The 26,512-nt window shown below is 39.3% G+C and overlaps 1 protein-coding gene across 4 annotated transcripts; it reads left to right on the forward strand.

Moving 5' to 3' along the window:
* The first annotated feature begins 380 nt into the window (after positions 1-380).
* On the forward strand, positions 381-26,512 carry TFG (trafficking from ER to golgi regulator). Of its 4 annotated transcripts, none has more exons than XM_081327506.1 (9): positions 381-473; positions 4,975-5,084; positions 7,442-7,641; positions 9,167-9,250; positions 9,444-9,590; positions 11,085-11,249; positions 14,810-14,950; positions 16,582-16,674; positions 25,711-26,512. In XM_081327506.1, the coding sequence occupies exons 3-9, from the start codon at positions 7,458-7,460 to the stop codon at positions 26,085-26,087; spliced, it is 1,191 nt and encodes a 396-aa protein (XP_081183632.1). In that variant the 5' UTR covers positions 381-473; positions 4,975-5,084; positions 7,442-7,457; the 3' UTR covers positions 26,088-26,512. The 4 variants fall into 4 exon arrangements, with proteins under 4 accessions (XP_081183632.1, XP_081183633.1, XP_081183630.1 ...); XM_081327507.1 differs by having other exon boundaries at positions 382-473; positions 11,085-11,159; positions 25,708-26,512; XM_081327504.1 differs by having other exon boundaries at positions 384-473; positions 25,708-26,512.

The raw sequence follows: 26,512 nt of genomic DNA on the forward strand, positions 1-26,512 counted from the left end.
TTCATCAAAAGTCAATGGTTTCATGGCAGAATCTAAAAGCAACCTTCGACTGAACACGCATTCACATACCCCTCAAAAACATGGTGTAATGCAAAAAGGATAAACGTTGACACTGAACCCCGCTCACTGCAAATGTTATCCATTATTTTTATTTATTTTTTTTTTAAAAATGTAAATTTCACAAATCCACAAGAAATTATTTCCGGCAATCTTATCACGTGTAAGAAATAACATCTTCCTCAAGTTACGGGGAAAAATGCACAGGATTCCAAATTGCGTATTACGACTTCCCCGGCGACTCCTCTTGCGCTTGCGCAGTTCCGTTTTCCTGTGACGAAGCGTTTCAGGGCCAGATACCCGCTTGTCGAGTCGTGGGAGCGGTGCGCGTGCGCGGAGGTTTGGGCCGCGGGCGGAGCCGTGACCACCTTGGCAGATTCCCTTTGCCACGTACGGCAGCGGCGGTGGCGGCGGCGGTGAGTAGCGAGGGACCTTAGGCCGGCTTTGGCCGCCTGCGTGGCTGAGGGAAGCGCTGGTCATAACCTGGTGCTAGAAGAGCCAAAATCGTGGCGGCCGGGGAGCCGTGGCCTTCTTTTGAATGGGCGCGGCCGAGCTGCTCTGTAGGTGTATTGCGGGGGCGGCGGTGTTGAGTAACCGGCCGGAGGATCGAGAGGGGAAGAAGAGGGAGACCCGCTCGAGACTTCGCCTTCCATTTTTCTGTGGGAAGGAAGGAGTTAGCTGAGCCCCGCTCAGCTGCTGCCACTTCCTGCGTCCGCTTCGCTTTCCCTTTAGCCGCGCAGGGGTCTTCAAACTTGGCCCTTTTATGACTTGTGGACTTCAACTCCCAGAATTCCTCAGCCAGCGTGCCTGGCTGAGGAATTCTGGGAGTTGAAGTCCACAAAGTCATAAAAGGGCCAAGTTTGAAGACCTCTGCTTTAGCGTTTGTGGCCCAAAGGCGGGTAAACCTCTTTGGCCTGTTGCAACCAAAACTGGAAACTTCTGGGGCACAGTGCGTTATTCTGGGGTGTCAGGACAGATCTTTAGGGGAGAAAGATCTTTGCTTGAAAAGCTGCTTTTTTTTTTGCATCCCCCCCCCCGTTCGATGTTGGAAACTACAATGAGCAGTTTGCACCTCTGTAAATTAAGTTCCCCGAGGCTGGGCTGTGACCGACGTGGTTCTCCCAGCGATGCCTGATTTAAAAAGCTACAACGGATCGTTATTTGAAAGAAGGGGAACATAACGGGCAAGGTCATTCAAGCTAGATCTCCACGTTATCAAAAAAAAAAAAAAAAGCTTGAGACTCTAGTCTAGAATCTAGAGGGCAGAGAAGAGCAACAAAGATGATTAGGGGACTGAAGGCTAAAAACGTACCAAGAATGGTTGCAGAAATTGAGTATGTCCAGTGTAATGAAAAGAAAGAGTAGGGCACGGGTAGGCAACCTCGGCTCTTTTATGACTCATGGACTTCAACTCCCAGAATTCCTGAGTCTGACTCAGGAATTCTGGGAGTTGAAGTCCATGAGTCATAAAAGAGCCGAGGTTGCCTACCCCTGGACTAGGGGGTGACATGATAGCAGTGTTCCAATATCTCAGGGGCTGCCACAAAGAAGAGGGAGTAAAGAAATTGATAAGGGCTTGGATTCTTGAGAATTTTCAAATGAGACAAGCTTCCAGGTCATAAACGTGGAATAAATCCATTCATTTCAAAGGTCAGAGCTATTCTCCAAAGCTATTCTCCAAAGCACCTGAAGGCGGGACAAGAATTCAAGGAGAGATTCAACCTAGAACTAAGGAGAAATTTCCTGACAATTAAGACCAGTTAATCAATGGAACGACTTGAGTCCACAAATTGTGGATGCTCCAATACTGGAGTTTTTAAAGATGAGATTGGTCTGAAATGGTTTAGGGTTTCCTCCTTGAGCAGAGGGCCGGCTTAGAACCCCTCCAAGGTCTCTTTCCAACTCTTGTTATTCTGTTATTGTTAGAGGGTGGGTTTTGCTTTAAAATCTGACCTTTGAAATGAATGGATTTATTCCACGTTTATGACCTGGAAGCTTGTCTCATTTGAAAATTCTCAAGAATCCAAGCCCTTATCAATTTCTTCATGTCAGGAGCTCTTTATTTCCTCAACAATGTAGGTATTCTGCCTCCTATTTGAGTCTAATACTTAATCACTGCTCAAAGTGGAGCATTCTACTGAGAAGTGTTCAATTTTTAAATATTAAAATTGTTATGTGGTTATGTTACTTTATTAGAATTGAAGAACTTGATGGTTTCTGGTGTAGGGTTATAAAATGTATTGGTGCTTTTTGTATGCTTAAAATAAAAGTGTAAATTATGCTAAATATACTCATATGGAAGACTGGGGATTTTTTCTTATGAAAGTATTCTTAAAATATTTTTAGAGTCTGCCACGAATGAGAGGCTGTGTAAACATTGTGAAATAAATATTAAAATAATATATTTAAATAAGCTCTCCTTCTTAGACCACAACATAAGGAAGCTTTTATTAAAATAATTGCTTTGTAATGCTTCAAACTGAACCAGAGGTACATAATACAGGTAGTCCTTGACTTAGGACCACAAATGAGTCCAAACTTTCTGTTGCTAAGTGAGTTTTGTCCCATTTTACAACTTTTCTTGCCACAGTTGTTAAGTGAATTGCTGCAGTTAAGTTAGTAACATGGCTGTTAAGTGAATCTAGCTTCCCCATTGACTTTGCTGGTCAGTTTATTACATGATCCTGGGACACTACAACTGTCATACGTATAAACCAGTTGCCAAGTATTCTGATTTTGATCATGTGACCATGAGGATGCTGCAATGGTCGTAAGTCACTTTTTCAGTGCTGTTGTAACTTTGAACAGTCACTAAATGAATGGTTGCAAGGACAACCTGTAAAGCAATCCACACTTAAGCTATAATTGCAGGTAGTCCTTTACTTATAACCATTCATTTATTTACTTACATGAGCAATGAAAAATGTGACTTACAACCAGTCCTCACACTGACCGCTAACATAACATCCCCAAGGTCACATATAATCAGAATTCAGGCACTTGGCAACCAACATGTATTTACAATGGCTGCAGCATCTTGGGTGGGTCATTTGATCACCTTTTATGACCTTTCCAGCCAGCTCCTGTCAAGCAAAATCAATGGGAAGAGTCAGATTTGCTTAATGACCACATGATTCACTTGACAGCTGCAGTGATTTGCTTAACATCTTAGCAAAGTCAATGGGGAAGCCAGATTCACTTAATAACTGTGTTACTAACTAAACAACTGCTGTGATTCACTTAAGGACTGTAGCAAGAAAGATTGTAAAATGAGGCAAAATTCATTTAGCAACTTTCTCAATTAGCAATATGACTATCTGTAGTATAAAGTTCCAGAGTATTAGTTAATTTGATGCAGCAAAGATAGTAAGCTTTATGGCATCATAAATATTGGTAGGATTCTTGTGGAATATCTTTTAGTGGTGATTCTGAAATAGATATTGATTTTTAAAATTACTGTATGCCACTATAGATTAATTCCTTTATACTTTCCTGTTCTATAATATAATTAAATTCCAAACAAAAAGTTAAAGCAGAAGAAATGTAAACAAATAATATAGTATTTAAAAAACATTTTGGGGGGAACTTTATTTCAAAATGTTTATGTTTGGATCTTGACAATAATAAGAATAAATTCGTGTTTCTATTTCTCGGATATCCAAAGTCAGAGATTGTTCTTAGGGCTGTAACACTGCATCACAGTTCTTGCTGCAACTTAAAATATGTACATTAACCAATAAAGATTTCATTAAAAATTAAGGCTGAATTCTCAATTAGATTTAAAATTATTCTTCAGTTCATCTAAATAGCAGTAGATGATAGCCTCTTTCCTGTTTGCATCAGACAATTTTGCTGAATTATGCTTGTCACTGCATGATACAGTATTATTTTGTAATGCATATTGAGCCCATCAAGCAGCTGGTCTCGTTGCCAGAGAAAAGGGGGTTTATTGTTTTGTGTACTGGGTTTTATCTTTGTAAGCCACCTGGAGTCACCGAGAGTGAGTTGGGCAGCCATGTTCTTAATAAATAAATAGTAATTATTGAAACAAATTGTTTATACTTTTCTCTCTCCCCTTCCCTCTCTCCTGTTGTGTACTTTTATTTAATCAAACACTAATTCAAGATAATGCAATACAAAATATTCAACAGCAATTGGATTAATTGTTCCTCATAATGTATGTTACCTATTGAATGAGATCTCTCCTTTCTCTTCTCCAACATAGGTGAAATTCATTCAGAATTTTGTTCATATGCCTGGAGTTTTTAGTACTGGAGGGAAAGATACTGTACATCTAATAGAGAATTAGGGAATGCTTTTCTGTATGTTTTGGACGGGGGGGGGGGCTGTCAATATGCTGTTATACATGTTATTTGAATTTGGTTTTGATTTGATAAAAAACAAATTTATAAAAAGCATCTCGTGGTTTTTGACACTATTATTAAATATTAAAATATAAGTTTTACATGGGAACAATCTAAAATACAGGGATTATAACTTTTTAGATGTTCATTTTCGGGCATTCTTTCCAACCTTCGATCCTCCTAGCAAGATTCAGTTTTTTGACTCTAGAATTACAGAAGTGAATGTTTTATAGTTTTGAACTATGTGTAACCTTTTGGCCACCAAGTATCATGATCACCGAGATGTGTTTGAATATTAGTAGCTTGGGTTGGTAGTTGGGCTGTTGGTTTGATCTCCCAGCAACTGAGTTATATGGTTTACAGTCCTAACTTATTCTTAATGGAATACTTAAAAGCAGGATATTTTTGCAATAATACAAATCAAGGACTAGTGGAATCAGTGTAGATTCAGGGTTATATCTTCAGAATGTAAACATTTATATGCAAACTTGCTTATGAATGATATTGGTCTCTTGAGAGATGAAAACTAAATCTAACTTAATGTTCTGTGCAGGTATTGTGCACTACTGCCTATTTTGCTAATTAGCACTGCATGGCGGGGCATTTGACATCCAGCTGAAAGTTAAAAGAATAATTATTCTCTTGGAAACCAGTGCAAAACAGGTAATTTACACATTTGATATTTTTATAGAATTTTATCAAAGTGTAAAGTATCATGAAGTTAAGAGTGATTCCTATTTTTTATTTTTTTATGATGGTATGTCATTAGTAAATTGGGCTCCAACTGTTTAAAATAGCCAAGTTTATCGAAACTAATTGAAACATTGTTTTCATCATCTCCACAAAAAAATCACCCAAAATCTCATGATCCTTCATGAGAATCGACACAAAAATTATGAGATTTCATGTTATAACTCCAGAAATCTTGCAAGATTTTGGCATTCCCAATGAGATTTCTTAATCTTTTTATACCTATTTTTTTTTAAAAAAAATGGAACTTTAAATGCTGACAATGAATATCTTGATGCCTGTGTCACTCTTGTAGTAATAATGTACTGTGCTTATGCTATGTATGGTTAACAAAGTTGCAATTGTCTCTTATAATTTCTTACTTTTCCCTGTGTCTACATTTTTGGAATTATGTTTTAAAAGGTTTGTTTATTAGCATACAGTGAGGGGAAAAAATTATTTGATCCCCTGCTGATTTTGTAAGTTTGCCTTCTGAGAAAGAAATTAATAGTCTATAATTTTAATGGTAGGTTTATTTTTACAGTGAAAGAATAACAAAAAAAATCCAGAAAAATGCATTTCAACAAAGTTATAAATTGATTTGCATTTTAATGAATGAAATAAGTATTTGATCCCCTATCAATGAGCAAGATTTCTGTCTCCCAGGTGTCTTTTATACAGGTAATGAGCTGAGATTAGGAGCACTCTCTTACAGCTTGTTACCTGTATAAAAGACACCTGTCCACAGAAGCAATCAGATTCCAAACTCTTCACCATTGCTAAGACCAAAGAGCTGTCCAGGGATGTCAGGGACAGGATTGTAGATCTACACAAGGCTGGAATGGGCTACAAGCAGCTTGGTGAGAAGGTTACGACAGTTGGTGCGATTATTTGCAAATGGAAGAAACACAAAATAACTGTGTCTCCCTCGATCTGAGTCTTCATGCAAGATCTCACCTCGTGGAGTTTCAGTGATCGTGAGAATGGTGAGGAATCAGCCCAGAACTACACGGGAGGATCTTGTCAATGATCTCAAGGCAGCTGGGACCATAGTCACCAAGAAAACAATTGGTAACACATTATGCCGTGAAGGACTGAAATCCTGCAGCGCCCGCAAGGTTCCCCTGCTTTAGAAAGCACATGTACAGGCCCGTCTGAAGTTTGCCAATGAATAACTGAATGATTCAGAGGAGAACTGGGTGAAAGTGTTGTGGTCAGATGAGACCAAATAAAGCTCTTTGGCATCAACTTGCCATGTTTGGAGGAGGAGGAATGCTGCCTATGACCCCAAGAACACCATCCCCACTGTCAAACATGGAGGTGGAAACATGCTTTGGAGGTGTTTTTCTGCTAAGGGAACTGGACAACTTCACTGCATCAAAGGGACGACGGACGGGGCCAAGTACCATCAAATCTTGGGTGAGAACCTCCTTCCCTCAGCTAGGGCATTGAAAATGGGTTGTGGATGGGTATTCCAGCATTGCAATGACCCAAAACACACAGCCAAGGCAACAAAGGAGTGGCTCAAGAAGAAGCACGTTAAGGTCCTGGAGTGGCATAGCCAGTCTCCAGACCTTAATCCCATAGGAAATCTGTGGAGGGAGCTGAAGGTTCGAGCTGCCAAACGTCAGCCTCGAAACCTCAATGACTTGGAGAGGATCAGCAAAGAGGAATGGGACAAAATCCCTCCTGAGATGTGTGCAAACCTGGTGGCCAACTACAAGAAACATCTGACTTCTGTGATTACCAACAAGGATTTTGCCACCAAGTACTACATGTTTTGCAAAGGAGTCAAATACTTATTTCTCTCATTAAAATGCAAATCAATGTATAACTTTTGAAATGCATTTTTCTGGATTTTTGTTGTTATTCTGTGTCTCATTGTTAAAATAAACCTACCATTAAAATGATAGACTGATCATTTCTTTGTCAGTGGGCAAACATACAAAATCAGCAAGGGATCACATATTTTTCCCCTCACTGTACCAAATACATGAGTATTTTTTTAAGGATGACAATTCTTCAAAATTAAAATCACAAATTCAGTTTGGGTCACTTTGAAAGGAATCTAACTTTCCTTCAGAATTTTACAAAGCTACTGAAAAGCCAGGATATGAGATAACCCTATTAATAATGCCTTGCCATTTATTTCCACTCATATAAGAACACACACACACACACCGGGAGGGGGAGGAGAATTTTGTTCCTTTTCCCCCACCATGAGCCTACTTTGTCTTTTGGTTAAATTGATAGATATTCATGTTACTAATCCATTTTTATATTTCTATAAGAAGACCTGTGGTAACTATGAACGGCCAACTGGATTTGAGTGGAAAGCTTATAATTAAAGCTCAGCTGGGTGATGATATTAGAAGAATTCCAATTCACAATGAGGATATCACCTATGATGAGTTGGTGCTCATGATGCAAAGAGTTTTCAGGGGAAAACTGCTGAGCAATGATGAAGTTACAATAAAATATAAGGATGAAGGTAGGAATTTTTACCTTCCATTTTCTAATGTTATTTAATAATGAAAAAGCTTAAAGGAAGTCTTCAGCTTTTGTTTTGGAACACGTTTTTTCCCAGCACATGCAAAGCTTATGAAATTACAAAACACAGAGTAATACAGTGTAATTAGATCTTTCTGAATTACATTGAATCTTACATTGTATAGTAACTATGTGATTGTATCATTAAATGGCAATAGATTTTCTGTAGGCAGTAATGTTTTGTACAGTAATACTTGTATATGTATCTCCTCCTTTATCTTCTTCTGTGTTGGGCCATTGGCCACATGTTTGAAACCAGTCTATCATTGCCTTAAAATGATACAAGTATGGGGTAACTTATAGTAAAATATGAAGAATGCAGACCTAAAATTTAGGAACCAGTGACCTACGAAAGGATTTATAATATGAAATGTATCCACTGGAGTGGACTTGTAGAGGCAGGTGGATGAAAGAAACAGCTTGGAAAGATAACCTGTCATTGATGAATCTGTTGGGCATTGATGAAGAAACTTATAATATTCTCAATTAAAGATTTATATACCGTATATACTTGAGTATAAGCCGACTCGAGTATAAGCCGAGACCCCCAATTTCACCCCCAAAAACTGGAAAAAGTTATTGACTCGAGTATAAGCCGATCCGCCGTTCTGCAAGCCTCCGCCGCCGGCGGAGGCTGGATCCGCGCTCTGCAAGCCTCTGCCGCCAGCAGAGGCTCGATCCGCCATTTTGCAAGCCTGAATACACAGGAATACCCTGTGTGGCCGCGGCTCTCGGGGAAGCCCTGGCTGTCCGCTTCCTCGCTCCACGCTGCCATTCGGGGCCCGCGCGTTCCCCGGGCAAATCGCGGCGCCCAGCAGGCGAGGAAACACGCCCGCTCCAGTCGCCCCCCCCCTTCCCTCAGGAGACGTGAAGCAAGTGACCGCCCGGAGCTTACCGAGGACTTGCGCGCGGCCGAGGCTTCGGTGCTTCCAGGATCGCGCGCACCTCTCTCAAGCCGCCGCCGTCCCGAGACCTGCCGAAGTTTGGGGAGGTTTGGGGAGGTGCGCGCGCACCTCCCCAAACCTCCCCAAACGTCGGCAGGTCTCCGGACCTCCGCGCCCTGCCTGCCTGCTTCTTTCCGCTGCAACATGTTGGCAATCACCTTTAAAGCCCCTCATGGCATGGGTCCAGGTTACTTGAGGGACCATCTCATCTCAGTGGGATTGGTCCACCTCACCCGTGCTAGCAGAGGAGGCAAGCTGCGGGCCCCATTTTTAATTTATATATCACAAAGAATCTTTATGATATCAAAGCTGCCCTACTGTTACTTGCAAATTATGGAGCAAAACCTTGGAACAAGTTTTGACAGCACTTCAACTCTGCCTGTGCTGTCAGGCTTTATTTGGTTCCTGCCCTCTCCCAACTGCTTGCTATCTTTTGGAAATAGATTTTTAAACAACTGACACTGATATGTGGGAGGTTTTTTTGGAAGTTGTATCTGATTCCTCATTCTCCTTAATTAACAGATGGAGATCTTATAACAATGTTTGATAGTTCAGATCTTTCCTTTGCAATTCAGTGCAGTAGAATCCTGAAACTGACACTATTTGGTAAGTAAAAATATTGTTAAAAATTGCTTGATACTTTTTCATTTTATTTTACTTGGTAATAATTTTTCCTTAATTCCCATGAAATTATGTAACATAGATGGTACATACCATTTGTTCCAAAGCAGTTCATACAAGTTATAAGGTCTTTTGTCTCGTCTTGTGAAAACTTACTAGTGTATTATCTCTTTTATAGTTAATGGGCAGCCAAGACCGCTAGAGTCAAACCAGGTAAAATACCTTCGCCGAGAACTGATAGAGCTTCGCAACAAAGTGAATCGTTTATTGGATTGCTTAGAACCACCTGCTGAGCCAGGACTTTCTACTAGTCTGCCTGAAAATGGTAAGTTGATAACTGTTACTTAAAAATAGATTGGTGTGGATGTCCCTTCTCATAAGCTATGCTTGCCTAGAAATGTGCAAACATCCCAGGGTGGAAACGCTCTGTTCCCTAAACATCCTATTCCAGCCTCATTTGCCATTTGTTGTTGTTAGCTGCAAAGTCGTGTCCGACCCATCGCGACCCTATGGACAACGTTCCTCCAGGCCTTCCTGTCCTCTACCATCTTCTGGAGTCCATTCAAGCTCACACCTACTGCTTCAGTGACTCCATCCAGCCACCTCATTCTCCGTCGTCCCCTTCTTCTCTTGCCCTCAACCTTTCCCAGCATTAGGCTCTTCATTTGCCATTTAATTTATTTAAAGTATTTACATGGCTGCCCATTTTAAAATGAGAGCTCTGTGCCTCATAATCATAACAAAGCAATAACAGAGTAAAAAGAAAAAATAGAAAAAAAAACAGCCCCATAAACTCTCCAGTGCAGCCTGTTCTGTACCAGCCTGCTACCGGCCCTGCAGAAAAGGCAGGGACAACCCCTTTTACAAGAAGGCAAGAGGCTGGAACTAAGCCTGCCAAATTTATGGACACAAAAGCAAACAGAACAAGACACGAACCATGAAACAGGAGCTATTCAAGTGGTTGCCTTCAGCAAACCAGCCTTCCCATGCATTCCCCTTTTATACAGTTCAGGGCGTGGCTTCTCTCTGCCTCCTTCCGAGGTGCCCCATTGCCTTCCTCTGTTTACTCCTGATTGACTACCTCCTGCGTCGGGCGTCCTTGAACAGGGCCAGCTGTGGGTCATCTTCATCCACGCTGTCAGGCTCACACAGCTGGGTCTGCATCATAACCAGGTGGGAGGGGCCTGGCTGAGGGCTCTCATCAGCAAGCTCTCCAACCCCCTCAGCAAGCTCTCCAACACCCCCATCCTCCTCCTCTGAATCATCCGACCCAAATGCCGAACCCACAGGCTGACCCTGAATCACAACACTGCCCATAATACTCTCCATTTAGTTTTATTTTATGCTTCCTTTATGATTTCTTTTATAAGTAACTCGAGATGGCAAATAAATATACATGACTCCTATTCTTACAACAGCACTGTGAGGTGGGTTGGGCTGCAGGGTAATAAACGGCCAAGAACACCTAGGTGGCTTTCGGGCCTGAGGTGGGACTGGAACTCACAGTCTCCTGGTTTTTAGGCCAGCACATTAAGCACTGCATCAAGTGGCCTTTCCTTTCTTAACAGAAATATTCTGACTGCAAAATTGGTTTGAATGATGTGTTTTAGGTGAGGACTAAATGCTTTTTCCAATAAGGAATCATTTCTGATAAGGTCCAGTTGAAATATTTTGGGTGTGGAGTTTTCACCTTGAAACATTTTCTGCCTTGCTGTCACTGCTTTAAATCTGTAAAGTTTGGGCTTGGTACTTAACAGCGTTAAGTACTACTATCATTTTCATAATTTCAGGCCTCTGAAAATTTCCATCTCTGTTCCAGATGTTGCAGAGGGTAGGGAAGACAAGCCTACTGCCGATTCAACTGTCAAGCCGTCTACTCAAGTTATAGCAGCAAGTATGTCTGCTTTTGATCCATTAAAAAATCAAGATGAAATCAACAAAAATGTCTTGTCAGCATTTGGGCTGACAGATGATCAGGTGTCGGGTAAGAATATATATTTTACTGAAACTGTTGCTGAGGTTTACTCTTTCCGAAGTGGCCAGGCATACGGCAATTTTATAGATGGTATAGGTAGCTCTCATTTAAGGGCTTACCAACCATTCAGTTTAAAGACAGCGCTTGTAAAGTACTTCTGACCATCACAAAACACACTCCCTCCCCTCTCTCTCCCCCCCCATATACACACACACCATGGTCATGTGAGAAGGCATGAAGAGAAACGGAGATAAGGATTTTAGCTCCATGTGTTCGCTTAACAACTGCAACCAGGAGTGCTGGAATCGGGGGGTCGCTGAGTGCAGCATTCACATGACATCTTGCTTAACAACTGCTTCACTTAATAACCAAGATTCCATCTCAGTTGTGGTTGTTAAGTGACAACTACCTGTACGTGAAGGAACTTCAAATTTCAAAATTTTGCATTAATAATTTTTATCTCCCCCAATGGAGCTGAAACTTCTTATTCTGTTTCTTTTTTTCCCCTTTGGTGTCTTTTATCTATACTTCTTTCCAAGTTGAATTCAGTACAAACCTGTAGCTCTTGAGACCACCAAGAATACATTTGAACCATCACACAGATAGTCCTCGACTTAACCACCATTCATTTAGTGACTGTTCAATGTTGCAATGCCACTAAAAAAGTGACTTATGACTGTTTTTCACACTTAACAACTCTTGCAGCATCCCCGTGATCACATCATCAAAATTTAGATGTTTTGCAACTGGCATGTATTTATGACGTATGCAGTGATCCAGGGTCGTGTGACCATCTTTTGCAAGCTTCTGACAAGAAAAGTCAAGGGAGAAGCCAGATTCCCTTAACAACTGTGTTGCTAATTAACTGCAGTGATTTACTTAATCATGGCAAGAAAGATTGTAAAATGGGACAAAACTCAGCAACTGTCTTGCTTAGCAACAAATTTTGGTCTCGGTTGTGGTCATAAGTCGAGGACTACCTATGATCAGTTGTTGAACTAAACAGGAGACACACAGGTTCAAGTTCCCATCTTTCTTACTCTGTGATTTTGAGTCCATTTTTCCTCTCTCAGCCTAAATCACATCAGAAGATAGTTGTTGAAATAAAACTGAGAAGATTACGCTATAAGACATCTTGATATTTCAGTGAAAATTTGAGCTGTAAATGCAATAAAGACAGACTTGGTGTCGATTTATTATTGTATTAGTTTACTAGGGGCATAACAAGGCCTGTGCAGATTAAGCATTTATCTGTTCACGTAGATTGAATTTTAAGCAATGGAAAGTGATGTTTCAGTAGCCAGTCACAATCAGTTCATAACAGCGGTTAATAGCATACTCAAGAATTACCTTGGTTTACATAAATCTGAATTTCAAAATCTGGGAGATCTGTATATTGGGAATATATGTATACTGAATTTTTGAACAGCAGCAGTGACAATATATTAATCTCACACCTGAAAATTAGTAGTTAAAAAAACACACAATAAGGAATAAAAGAAATGGAAAATCCAGTCTGTACAGGAAAATCCTGTCTTAAGTTGTTTTTTTTTGCGTATTAACTATTAGCACAGTGTTTTTTGAAATGAGAGAATTGCTATTGCATACTAGATACACTTGACTACTTAAGGCAGTTGCAGAAATATCCATGAAGGTTAGTGGAAAGATAAAGCTGCAATATTGATTTAATGGTTTGGATTCATAGCTGTTTGCCATGTGCTGTGAAGTGGATTGGATTCAACTTAATTAGCTTGGAATAGGCTGTTGAAAATTTGTTGCAGTTAATTTCAGTACCAATTAAATCTTTTAGTATGATTAATATCTGAATATGATAAAGTTTAGAATTTGTTCCTTTGGATGCACTCCAGAATCTCTCTGTTGTTGTTGTTAGCTGCAAAGTCGTGTCCAACCCATCGCGACCCCATGGACAACGTTCCTCCAGGCCTTCCTGTCCTCTACCATCTTCTGGAGTCCATTTAAACTCACGCCTACTGCTTCAGTGACTACATCCAGCCACCTAATTCTCTGTCGTCCCCTTCTTCTATTGCCCTCGATCTTTCACAGCATTAGGCTCTTCTCTGGTGAATCCTTCCTTCTCATTAGGTGGCCAAAGTATTTGAGTTTCAACTTCAGGATCTGGCCTTCTAAAGAGCAGTCAGGGTTGATTTCTTCTAGGACTGACCGGTTTGATTGCCTTGCAGTCCAAGGGACTCGCAGGAGTCTTCTCCAGCACCATATTTCAAAGGCCTCAATTCTTTGCCTCTCAGCCTTTCTTATTGTCCAACTTTCACTGCCATACATTGCAACTGGGAAGACCGTAGCCTTGACTTTTGTTGATAGGGTTGAATCTCTCTGTAATGGTAATTAATTTAACATTATAAGGTACATTATAGAAAGTTAATGTCAGTTGGAGTTGGTATAACTCTGAATAATTGTGAAACTCATTTTATGACTCGTGGACTTCCTGGCTGAGGAATTCTGGGAGTTGAAGTACACAAGTCATAAAAGGGCCAAGTTTGAAGACCCCTGGCCTAAGTTAATGGTTAAAACAGGTGAGGAAATTTGTCAGTATAAAGTCAACAAATACTACTGTTTGTGATTCAAAAAGTTATACATGCAAACAGCAGATGGCAGCACTTTAAAGCAGATAGAAAATGGCACCACTTAAATTTAAAAATGTGGTTCAGAGCACACAGCTGTCCTGCTTTAGCTGTTGCACAGAAATTGCTAAGTAGTGAAATATGTATTATGTTCCCAATTTTATGACCTTTCTTGTGGCAGTCATTAAGTGAACATCACATCATTAAGCGAATGCCATGATTGTTAAGCAAACCAATTGTTCACGATGTAGTGGCTTTTTTCTGAAAATGAAGTAAATGCTTGGTTTTTGGCAAAAATGTCACAAAAGACATTTACATGACCTGAAAACATGGCTATGACTTCCAGAAACCCTCCAAAAGTAGTCACAAGGTAGTGATTTCTAAGTGAGAGAAGGGAAAGCTACATAGGAAGTAATATTTATGAGGTTATATTTATTAGCCATGGTGGCACAGTGACTAGAATGCAGTATTGCAGGCTAATTTTGCTGACCGCCAGGGGTTCAGTCTTCATGGGCTCAAGGTTGACTCAGCCTTCCATCCTTTTGAGGTCAGTAAAATGAGGACTCAGATTGTTGGGGGCCATAGGCTGACTCTAAACTGCTTAGAGAGGCTCGTAAAGCATTATGGAGTGGTACATAAGTTTAACTGCTATTGCTATTACCTATATTTAATTAATTTGATTTAAAGGTTACTAAAGTTATGTGAAATTGAATTTTATTTCATTGGTTTTATTGTGGCTCCTACCCCTTTTTTTGAAGTACGAATCCAGTTATCCATTCGAAGACTAACTAGAAAGCTATGCATTTCTGACACAGAAATATTAATTGTATTAAAGTTATGCAGCTATCTTACTGTATGCTGTTTCTTTATTTGCATCCCGCCTTTATTATGAAAGTAAGAATATTGTATTTCAGAAGACACTGCAGATTATTGTTCATTATTTTTGTTTCAAAATACTTTCTTTTCTAGGACCGCCCAGTGCCCCTGTGGAGGAACGTTCAGGAACACCTGATAGCATCACTTCTGCATCCTCCGCAGCCCATCCACCATGTGTTCAACCACAGCAACCGTCATATGGAGGATCTCAGCCCCAAACTGGTCAAATAGATGGTAAGCAATTCATTCATGCTTATTCTACTTCCAGTGAACATATTTACCCTTTCCTATCTCACAATATGATACAATTTATGATATTTGCTCCTATGGTTCCACAGCACTTTTGGCTGTTTGCAGTTTTGTTTCTTGCCGCCCTTACTTTCATGACCGTGTGCTTCACCTTTAGATTTCTCTCAGACATTTATATCTTGTGATATATTGCTCCTTTGGTCACATTTGTTCACATTCATTTCTGGCTATGTTTTTGTTTAGTCACTGCTTCTTCATTTTTTTCACTGTCAAAATGTAATTTGGTTTCTTGGAACTGGGGATTTTGCTGTATACCAAAGTGCTTTATATGCACACAGATGGCTTTTAGATGTTTTAATTAATCAAATACAAGAAACATACATTATTTTTGATTTAAAAATGTTATTTTGATTGACCTAGCACTAGGTGGTGCACTAATGCTGAGTCATAACAAAGAATTCTCTAAAATGAAAAGTGTAAAGGCTATTTGAAGGATTAGCATAGTGGCTTAAAAATGAAGCGCTCTTACTAGAAGGATTAGTTAAATTTTCTAAATAAATAGTTAGAAATATTATTTGTTAAATATCTGGTTCATTTCATAGGCATTAGATACATATGATAGAAAATTCCAATGTTATTTCTGACCTAAAGGTATGCACACAAAACTGGCTTTCCAAAGCAGTGTGTGTACGCAGGATCTTCTGTGATTGTTGTTATCTTCGCCTCGGTAGGTGTTCTTCCCAGAGGCAGTTAGTGATAATGTGGACTCAAAGAGAAGGAAGTGTGCTCCTTTGTTGATAAAGTAAAAGTTTTCTTCCAAAGTGTTTTGCATATAATAAATCACTGTCCTTCTCTAAATCAATTTCTATTTACTGCCAAAAGGCAATGATATTGTGATAACATATACACGTATGTATGTTCTTATTGTGAAATGGGTTGGAGGAGAAAATATAAAGTATATTCTTGCTACTTATGTCCCTAGAAAATAATCAGTTACCGGTAGTTCTTGATTTACAAGCACAATAAGGACCATAATTTCTGTTGCTAAGCAAGGCTGTTAAGTGAGTTGGACCCAATTTTACAGACTTCTTTCCCATGGTTGTTAAATGAATCAGTGCAGTTAAGTAAATCAGATGTTTGTTGAGTGAATCAGGAGGAAGCTGGCTGGTAAGGTCACAAATGGCAATCACATGTCCCCAGGACACGGTAACCATCATATATACATGCCGATTGCCAAGCACTCAGATTTTGTTCATGTGATTGTGGGGAAGCTGCAACAGTTGTAAATGCAAGGATTGGTTGTAAGTCAATTTTTCAGTGCCGTTGTAACTTTGAACAATTGCTACACGAAGCTGAGAATTATCTGTAAATTAATTCTATGTTTGCTTTTAAACTCTTTAAGACATGGTTGTCACTCGTCGCTTCATGTGACGTGTCGCGATGTATCGTGACTTTTTTCACATTTATGAAGCTGGGGTGGGTGCGGCCTGCACATGATGCAACCGGCCTGCAGGGCGGCATTTTGTCACCCCTGTTTTAAGAGAACAATATGAGAAAGATAAGACTAAGCAAGCAATATTCTAAAGTTGTAAAATTTTTAAATTTTAAATTGATAGGCCAAATGTATCAGCAGTATCCACAACAGGCTGGATATCCTTCTCAACAGCCACAAGCTCAACCTCAGCCACAATATGGTGTACAATATCAAGGTAAGCAGGTGTAAGGTGCTTAAGCATTGCTAAATAGTTTTGCAACCTATTTGGAATACTTCTTTATAGTTTAGTTCTCAAAGTAAAAATAAAACAGGAATGGGATATATTATTAACGCATAAGTACTTTTAAAGCTCTTCTGAGTTAGGTACTTTTAGATACGGTTTAGAGCTGTTTTGGAGAGATAATATATATATATATATATATATATATATATATATATATATATATATATATATATATATATATATATATATATATATATATATATATATATATATGTGTGTGTGTGCAAATTATTCAAATTGCTAATAAAGAATTTGGGAGGCTAAGATGATCATTTCGAACTCATTTATGTTCTCATCAGTTAGTCATACCCTTTATCTGAGATTCGAACCCGGGCTGATTGTATATCAGGCAGTGTTTTAACCTCCTGAGCCACGGGGTTCTTTCTCTCTTATATTAGCTGGAAGGCAAGGCAAATGTATGTTTAAGTATTTGTCAAGGCTTTTTGAATGGACCTTGCTAATTAACTCTTTCATTCCTGTTTTGGCCCGGCTCAGGGCTTATCCACAGGAACTAGTCAACTTATGACAGCTCATTATTTGTGCAAATTATTCAAATTGCTAATAAAGAATTTGGGAGGCTAAGATGATCATTTCGAACTCATTTATGTTCTCATCAGTTAGTCATACCCTTTATCTGAGATTCGAACCCGGGCTGATTGTATATCAGGCAGTGTTTTAACCTCCTGAGCCACGGGGTTCTTTCTCTCTTATATTAGCTGGAAGGCAAGGCAAATGTATGTTTAAGTATTTGTCAAGGCTTTTTGAATGGACCTTGCTAATTAACTCTTTCATTCCTGTTTTGGCCCGGCTCAGGGCTTATCCACAGGAACTAGTCAACTTATGACAGCTCATTATTTGTGCAAATTATTCAAATTGCTAATAAAGAATTTGGGAGGCTAAGATGATCATTTCGAACTCATTTATGTTCTCATCAGTTAGTCATACCCTTTATCTGAGATTCGAACCCGGGCTGATTGTATATCAGGCAGTGTTTTAACCTCCTGAGCCACGGGGTTCTTTCTCTCTTATATTAGCTGGAAGGCAAGGCAAATGTATGTTTAAGTATTTGTCAAGGCTTTTTGAATGGACCTTGCTAATTAACTCTTTCATTCCTGTTTTGGCCCGGCTCAGGGCTTATCCACAGGAACTAGTCAACTTATGACAGCTCATTATTTGTGCAAATTATTCAAATTGCTAATAAAGAATTTGGGAGGCTAAGATGATCATTTCGAACTCATTTATGTTCTCATCAGTTAGTCATACCCTTTATCTGAGATTCGAACCCGGGCTGATTGTATATCAGGCAGTGTTTTAACCTCCTGAGCCACGGGGTTCTTTCTCTCTTATATTAGCTGGAAGGCAAGGCAAATGTATGTTTAAGTATTTGTCAAGGCTTTTTGAATGGACCTTGCTAATTAACTCTTTCATTCCTGTTTTGGCCCGGCTCAGGGCTTATCCACAGGAGCTAGTCAACTTATGACAGCTCATTAGTTGTGATGATCATCTTAGCCTCCCAAATTCTTTATTAGCAATTTGAATAATTTGCACAAATAATGAGCAATGGTAGCATTCAGTTGCTACTTAGGAATATATATATATATATATATATATATATATATATATATATATATATATATATATATATATATATATATATATATATATATATATATATATATATATATATATATATATATATATATATATATATATATATATATATATATATATATATATATATATATATATATATATATATATATATATATTATATTCCTAAGTAGCAACTGAATGCTACCATTGCTCACAGCTGATTGCTTTAATAGTTTATATATAAAATGATATATACAGTCATGGCCGAAATTGTTGGCACCCCAGAAATTTTTCCAGAAAATCAAGTATTTCTCACAGAAAAGTATTGCAGGAACACATGTTTTGCTATACACAGGTTTATTCCCTTTGTATTGGAACACAACAAAAAAGGGAGGAAAAAAAGCAAATTGGACATAATGTCAAACAAAACTCCAAAAATGGGCTGGACAAAATTATTGGCACCCTTAACTTAATATTTGGTTGCACACCCTTTGGAAAAAATAACTGAAATCAGTCGCTTCCTGTAACCATCAATAAGCTTCTTACACCTCTCACCCGGAATTTTGGACCACTCTTCCTTTGCAAACTGCTTCAGGTCTATCTTATTGGAAGGGCGCCTTTTCCCAACAGCAATTTTAAGATCTCTCCACAGGTGTTCAATGGGATTCAGATTTGGACTCATTGCTGGCCACTTCAGAACTCTCCAGCGCTTTCTTGCCATCCATTTCTGGGTGCTTTTTGATGTATGTTTGGGGTCATTGTCCTGCTGGAAAACTTAAGATCTCGGATGCAAACCCAGCTTTCTGACACTGGGCTCTACAGTGCGACCCAAAATCCTTTGGTAATCCTCAGATTTCATGATGCCTTGCACACATTCAAGGCACCCAGTGCCAGAGGCAGCAAAACAGCCCCACAACATCATTGAACCTTCACCATATTTCACTGTAGGTACTGTGTTCTTTTCTTTGTAGGCCTCATTTCGTTTTCGGTAAACAGTAGAATGATGTGCTTTCCCAAAAAGCTCTATCTTGGTCTCATCTGTCCACAAGACGTTTTCCCAGAAGGATTTTGGCTTACTCAAGTACATTTTGGCAAACTGTAATCTTGCTTTTTTATGTCTCTGTGTCAGCAGTGGGGTCCTGGATAGTTCGCGCTGACATTGATGCTCCCTGAGCCTGCAGGACAGCTTGCATTCCTTTGGAACTTGTTTGGGGCTGCTTATCCACCATCCGGACTATCCTGCATTGCAACCTTTCATCAATTTTTCTCTTCCGTCCACAACCAGGGAGATTAGCTACAGTGCCATGGGTTGCAAACTTCTTGATAATGTTGCGCACTGTGGACAAAGGCAAATCTAGATCTCTGGAGATGGATTTGTAACCTTGAGATTGTTGATATTTGTCCACAATTTTGGTTCTCAAGTCCTCAGACAGTTCTCTTCTCCTCTTTCTGTTGTCCATGCTTAGCGTGGCACACACAGACACACAATGCAAAGACTAAGTGAACCTCTCTCCTTTTTATCTGCTTTCAGGTGTGATTTTTATATTGTCCACACCCAGGTGAGTTTAAAGGAGCATCACATGCTTGAAACAATCTTGTTTATCCACAATTTTGAAAGGGTGCCAATAATTTTGTCCAGCCCATTTTTGGAGTTTTGTTTGACATTATGTCCAATTTCCCCTTCATGGATTACTGCCTTGTTGTGGCGAAGGGGCTTGCGTAATTCAATGAAGCTATGAGCTATGCCGTGCAGGGCCACCCAAGACGGAAAGGTCATAGCAGTGAGTTCTGACAAAATGGCAAACCACTCCAGTATCTTTGCCATGAAAACCCTATGGACAGTACCAAAAGGCAAAACGATATGACGCTGGAAGATGAGCCCCTCAGGTCGGAAGGCATCCAGTATGCTACTGGGGAAGAGCAGAGGGCTAGTACTAGTAGTGCCAGAAAGAATGAAGCGACTGGGCCAAAGCCGAAAGGACGCTCAGCTGTGAATATGTGTGGTGGTGAAAGGAAAGTTCGATGCTGTAAAGATTCTTTCTCCATAGGAACCTGGAATGTAAGATCCATGAATCAAGGAAAGCTGGACGTGGTCAAACAAGAGATGACAAGACTAAACATCGACATCTTAGGTATCAGCGAACTAAAATGGACAGGAATGGGTGAATTTAATTCAGATGACCATCAGGTATACTACTGTGGGCAAGAATCCCTCAGAAGAAATGGAGTAGCCTTCATAGTCAATAAAAAAGTAGGAAAAGCAATACGGGGATACAACCCTCAAAATGACAGAATGATCTCAGTTCGAATCCAAGGCAAACCATTCAATATCACAGTAGTCCAAGTCTATGCCCCAATCACCGGTGCTGAAGAGGATGAAATTGACCGGTTCAATGAAGCCCTATAGCACCTTAAAGAACTAACACCAAAAATTGATGTCCTTATCATCATGTGGGATTGGAATGCTAAAGTAGGAAGCCAAAAGATAACTGGAATAACAGGCAAGTTTGGCCTTGGAGTACAAAATGAAGCAGGGCACAGGCTAATAGAATTTTGTCAAGAGAATACGATGGTCATAGCAAACACTCTTTTCCAACAACCCAAGAGACGGCTTTACACATGGACATCACCAGACGGTCAACACAGAAATCAGATTGACTATATGCTCTGCAGCCAAAGATGGAGAAGCTCTATACAGTCAGTAAAAACAAGACCAGGAGCTGACTGTGGCTCAGACCATGAGCTTCTCGTTGCAAAGTTTAGGCTTAAATTAAAGAAAGTAGGGAAAAGCGCTAGGCCAGTCAGGTATGAATTAAATCATATCCCTGTTGAATATACAGTAGAGGTGACAAATAGATTTAAGGAATTAGATCTGATAGACAGAGTGCCTGAAGAACTATGGACAGAGGTTTGCAACATTGTACAACAGGTAGCAACCAAAACCATCCCAAAGAAAAAGAAATGCAAGAAAGCAAAATGGCTGTCTGAGGAAGCTTTGCAAATAGCTGAGGAAAGGAGGGAAGCGAAAGGCAAAGGAGAAAAAGAAAGATATGCCCAATTAAATGCAGAATTCCAAAGAATAGCTAGAAGAGATAAGAATGCCTTCTTAAATGAACAATGCAAAGAAATAGAAGAAAACAATAGAATAGGGAGGACCAGAGATCTTTTCAAGAAAATTGGTGAAATGAAGGGAACGTTTCATGCAAAAATGGGCATGATAAAGGACCAAAATGGCAGGGACCTAACAGAGGCAGAAGAGATTAAGAAGAGGTGGCAAAATTACACAGAAGAACTATACAAGAATGAGCTTAATGTCTCTGATAATCACAATGAGGTGGTCACTGACCTCGAGCCAGACATCCTAGAATGTGAAGTGAAATGGGCCTTAGAAAAGCTGAGCAACAACAAAACTAGTGGAGGTGACAGTATTCCAGCTGAGCTATTCAAAATCTTAAAAAGACGATGCAGTAAAAGTGCTACACTCAATTTGCCCGCAAATTTGGAAAACTCAACAGTGGCCACAGGATTGGAAAAGAACAGTTTACATTCCAATTCCAAAGAAAGGCAGTGCTAAAGAATGTTCAAACTATCGCACCATTGCACTCATTTCTCATGCTAGTAAAGTTATGCTTAAAATTCTACAAGCTAGACTCCAGCAGTATGTGGATCAAGAACTACCAGAAGTACAGGCAGGATTTCGAAGAGGCAGAGGAACTAGAGATCAAATTGCTAACATACGCTGGATCACGGAGAAAGCTAGAGAGTTCCAGAAAAACATCTACTTCTGCTTCATTGACTATGCTAAAGCCTTTGATTGTGTGGATCATAACAAACTGTGGCAAGTCCTTAAAGAGATGGGCATACCAGACCATCTTATTTGTCTCTTGAGAAACCTATATGCAGGCCAAGAAGCAACAGTGAGAACTGGACACGGAACCACTGATTGGTTCAAAATTGTGAAAGGAGTCCGGCAAGGCTGTATACTGTCGCCTTGCCTATTTAACTTATATGCAGAGTACATCATGAGAAAGGCAGGGCTAGATGAATCAAAAGTTGGAATTAAGATTGCCGGAAGAAACATCAACAACTTAAGATATGCAGATGATACCACTCTAATGGCAGAAAGTGAAGAGGAACTAAAGAAGGAGAGTGCAAAACCTGGGTTGAAACTAAACATTAAGAAAACCAAGATCATGGCATCCGGCCCTCTCAATTCCTGGCAAATAGATGGGGAAGAAATGGAGGTAGTGACAGATTTTATTTTCCTGGGCTCCAAGATCACTGCAGATGGGGACTGTAGCCAAGAAATTAAAAGATGCTTGCTCCTGGGGAGGAAAGCCATGGCAAATCTAGACAGCACACTAAAAAGCAGAGACATCACCCTGTCAACAAAAGTGCGTATAGTCAAGGTTATAGTCTTCCCAGTTGCAATGTATGGCAGTGAAAGCTGGACCATAAGAAAGGTTGAGCACCAAAGAATTGAAGCCTTTGAACTATGGTGCTGGAGAAGACGCCTGCGAGTCCCTTGGACTGCAAGGCGATTAAACCGGTCAGTCCTAGAGGAGATCAACCCTGACTGCTCTTTAGAAGGCCAGATCCTGAAGCTAAAACTCAAATACTTTGGCCACCTAATGAGAAGGAAGGACTCACTGGAGAAGAGCCTAATGCTGGGAAAGATTGAGGGCAATAGAAGAAAGGGACGACAGAGAATGAGGTGGCTGGATGGAGTCACTGAAGCAGTAGGCGTGAGCTTAAATGGACTCCAGAAGATGGTAGAGGACAGGAAGGCCTGGAGGAACGTTGTCCATAGGGTCGCGATGAGTCAGACACGACTTCGCAACTAACAACAACAAAATGTCCAATTTGCTTTTTCCCCTCCCTTTTTTGTTGTGTTCCAATACACACAAAGGGAATAAACCTGTGTATAGCAAAACATGTGTTCCTGCAATACTTTTCTGTTAGTAATACTTGATTTTCTGGAAAAATTTCTGGGGTGCCAACAATTTCGGCCATCACTATATGATGCATATTTCAGTGTTCTCATTTTTAAAAGGGATATTGTACAACTGTTTGAAAAACCAGATGGCATGCATTATTATGAAAAATGAGTTTAACATAAAAATACAATCAGGAGAAAATGCCCAATGGTTATGTTTTACTTGGTCATTTACCACTCTGCAGATTGCCTCTAGAAAAAAAATTCCAGAATCTTCAGTTACAGTGAAACTAGTCGAATAATTTCAAATGCCCAATAAGTCATATGACTTCTAGAAGAAAAGTTGCATCTGAGGAAAAGTTGTATCATTTCTCTTGAACGTTTTGTTTAGGATGAATCTTTGCCAAAACAACGTCTGAGGCCCAACCTCTACGAACACACAAAATAAATGCCTCCTGAGTTTTAGCAGCTGTTAATATAGTTACCAACAGTTCTTTCTGCATATGGAAGTTAGTTTTGTGATGCCTTACAGCAGGCCTGTCAAACTCGCGACATCACATGACATCGTACGACGTATCACAACTTTTTCCCCATTGCCGGCAATGGGGTGGGCGTGGTTTCAGTATGATACATCTGGCCCGCGGGCCGGCAGTTTGACATGCCTGCCTTACAGAGAAGCCATTCAATTTTCTGCATTATATTCATGTATGGTTTTTAAAAAAAGTTTTCGAAGGCTTTACACGGTACGTTACAGATGATAATCTTTACTTCTTAGTATCATCGCTAGCCATAGGTCACTTAGTTAATCCAAAACTATGTTACAGTGCTCTTGATTGTTTCAAAGTAAATTTTGAGTCCAAATTCAGGTGAGTTCAAAAGTGTATTTTAGTCATTGCTTTCTTGTAAGGATCCTGTGTTTTTAATATTATGTGTCTGGTATTTAATGCTAACAGGATTCCAGTCATTGGAGAGGTTTCATTGCAAGTAGCTTCAGGTGTGTTTTATGCAAGAGATAAATGGAGTTCTTAGTCCCCCATCCCCTTCCAGATTTTTGTTTCACATTACCAGTGAATTTGTCTTTGAAAGTTATTTGTGATGTAACTGAATGCATAGAATTAAAAATATATGCACTCCTATCTACATTTTTGTATTTATGAAAATGATATCTGGAGATAATCTTTTGAATTCAAATGTGTATTAATTGTTTCACACTGGGTTCTACATGTACACATACACATACTGATACTAAGCATTTTGAACTTTTCTAAAATTTTTGGATTGAAACTTGGCCGTTTTGAGCTCAGATGTTTTCAGCAATCTGGTTTTAGAAACAATGTTGAAACAGGCTCTTTTTACTTTTTAATGGATTATTAGTGTTCTGAATGCAGAACAAAAATAGTTTCTAAAATAGCATTTTGTGGTCGGAACAAAACACTCAAGTCATTTATAGGTTTTGTTCTGATGGAGTATAATCATTGGCCACTCCTATGGAACATTTTGAGTGGGAGTATTTTGTTGCAAGCTTGAAATAAAACATGTTTTCCATTTTGTCCATACTTCTTTAAAATTTAAAAAATTTTAATTTAAAAAATTAAAAAACTTCTTTAAAATGTGCATTTTTTCTAAAGAAACCTTATATATATCAAAATATATGAAATAAACTATATTATGTTTATATACTATTAATATTATGCGTAAATAATACGAATTCATATAGTTTCACCTTTTCTACCACCTTGTCACATTTTTAACAGTTTATATAGATTTTTTTCACACATTTTGTTGAATTGTGTGATCTGTAGTTTTGATGGTGCTAGGTATTAAAAAACTATTTTGTTCACCTACACACACACAAACACACACACACACACACAGGGCTGTAGAACTCTGAATTCATTTTTCAACAGCTGTACTTAAATTTTATAGCATTCCAAAATATGCATACACACACACACGTATTAGAAATTATTAATTTTGTACGTGGTAGTAGATACAATGGCAGGCACAAAGATGGCAGAGTATTGAAATTCCCACAATGGAGGAATGGATCATAAAATTGTCAGAATTGGCAGAAATGTGAAACTGCCCTGTTTAGCCAGGGAGAAAACAAATGCCTTTCTAAAAGGCTGGAAGCCTATTATGGGCATTTTGCTAAAAAAAAGAGAGAGAGAAAAATGAAAAAAATTATTTATAAGGGGTTGAAGAGATTTCTGGAAGAGATAAAAGGGATGGGAGGTGATAGGTTGTCAGTATCTGTTGAAGAAAAGATTGGAAGTTGTTTTATAACTAGTCTTGTTTTTTTCTTGCACCTTTTTCTTTTCTTTTTTTTAATTTGTCTTTAACTTCATGTAAAACTCAGTGTAAATAAATAATGCCAATATAAAGAAGCAAGTTCTACTTTCACCTCAATCTGTTGTTTTACTTGGATCTCTTAGCAGGCTACAGCCAACAGACTGCTCCTCAGCAAGCACAGCAGTTCCAAGGGTACAGCCAGCAAGCTTCCCAGGCTCCAGCTCCTGGCTTTCCTGGCCCAGCTCCACAGCTGCCAGCTCAGCCTCCTCAGCAGTATCAAACAGGCACTTATACTCCACAAAATTATACAACTCAGGCTTCCCAGTCTGCTAATTATAATGTAACTCCAGCATCGCAACCTGGAATGGCTCCTAGCCAGCCCAGCACCTTCCAGCCAAGACCTGGTTTCACTCCACCTCCTGGAACTACTATGACTCCTCCTCCAAGTGGCCCTAATCCTTATGCACGCAGTCGTCCTGCATTTGGCCAGGGCTATACTCAGCCAGGTCCTGGTTATCGATAAGGAAACTATGCTGTTAAAGAGCCCCAGGTAAATCCAAGCAGCTACTGAAGCTGTTCCACCTGTATAGACAAGAAGATTCTTTAATTGATATTTAAAAAATAACAAAAGGCAAAATATTGTATGGTATCACCATTGCTCTTTAATTTTCTGGCATAAATGACCAAATGAATTTTGTTTCCTGCTTTAAACTGTATTGGCTTTCTAGTTTAATATTTGTCCTATTGGAAACACTTACCTTAAATGTATGTAAAGCAGATGACAATTCTAGCTTGCCACATTAAACTGCTAGGTGAAAATCTAGCTGACTTACTTGAATTGGTTTTACTAATAAAATGAAGTACTAAACTAGATCCACTTGTTAAAAATTAGATATATATAAATTGTAACCTTCACAATACAATTGAATAAAAACATTCAAATCATTA

This window comes from Vipera berus (genome assembly GCF_964194415.1).
Source record: "Vipera berus genome assembly, chromosome: 4".
Taxonomy (NCBI): Eukaryota; Metazoa; Chordata; class Lepidosauria; order Squamata; family Viperidae; genus Vipera; species Vipera berus.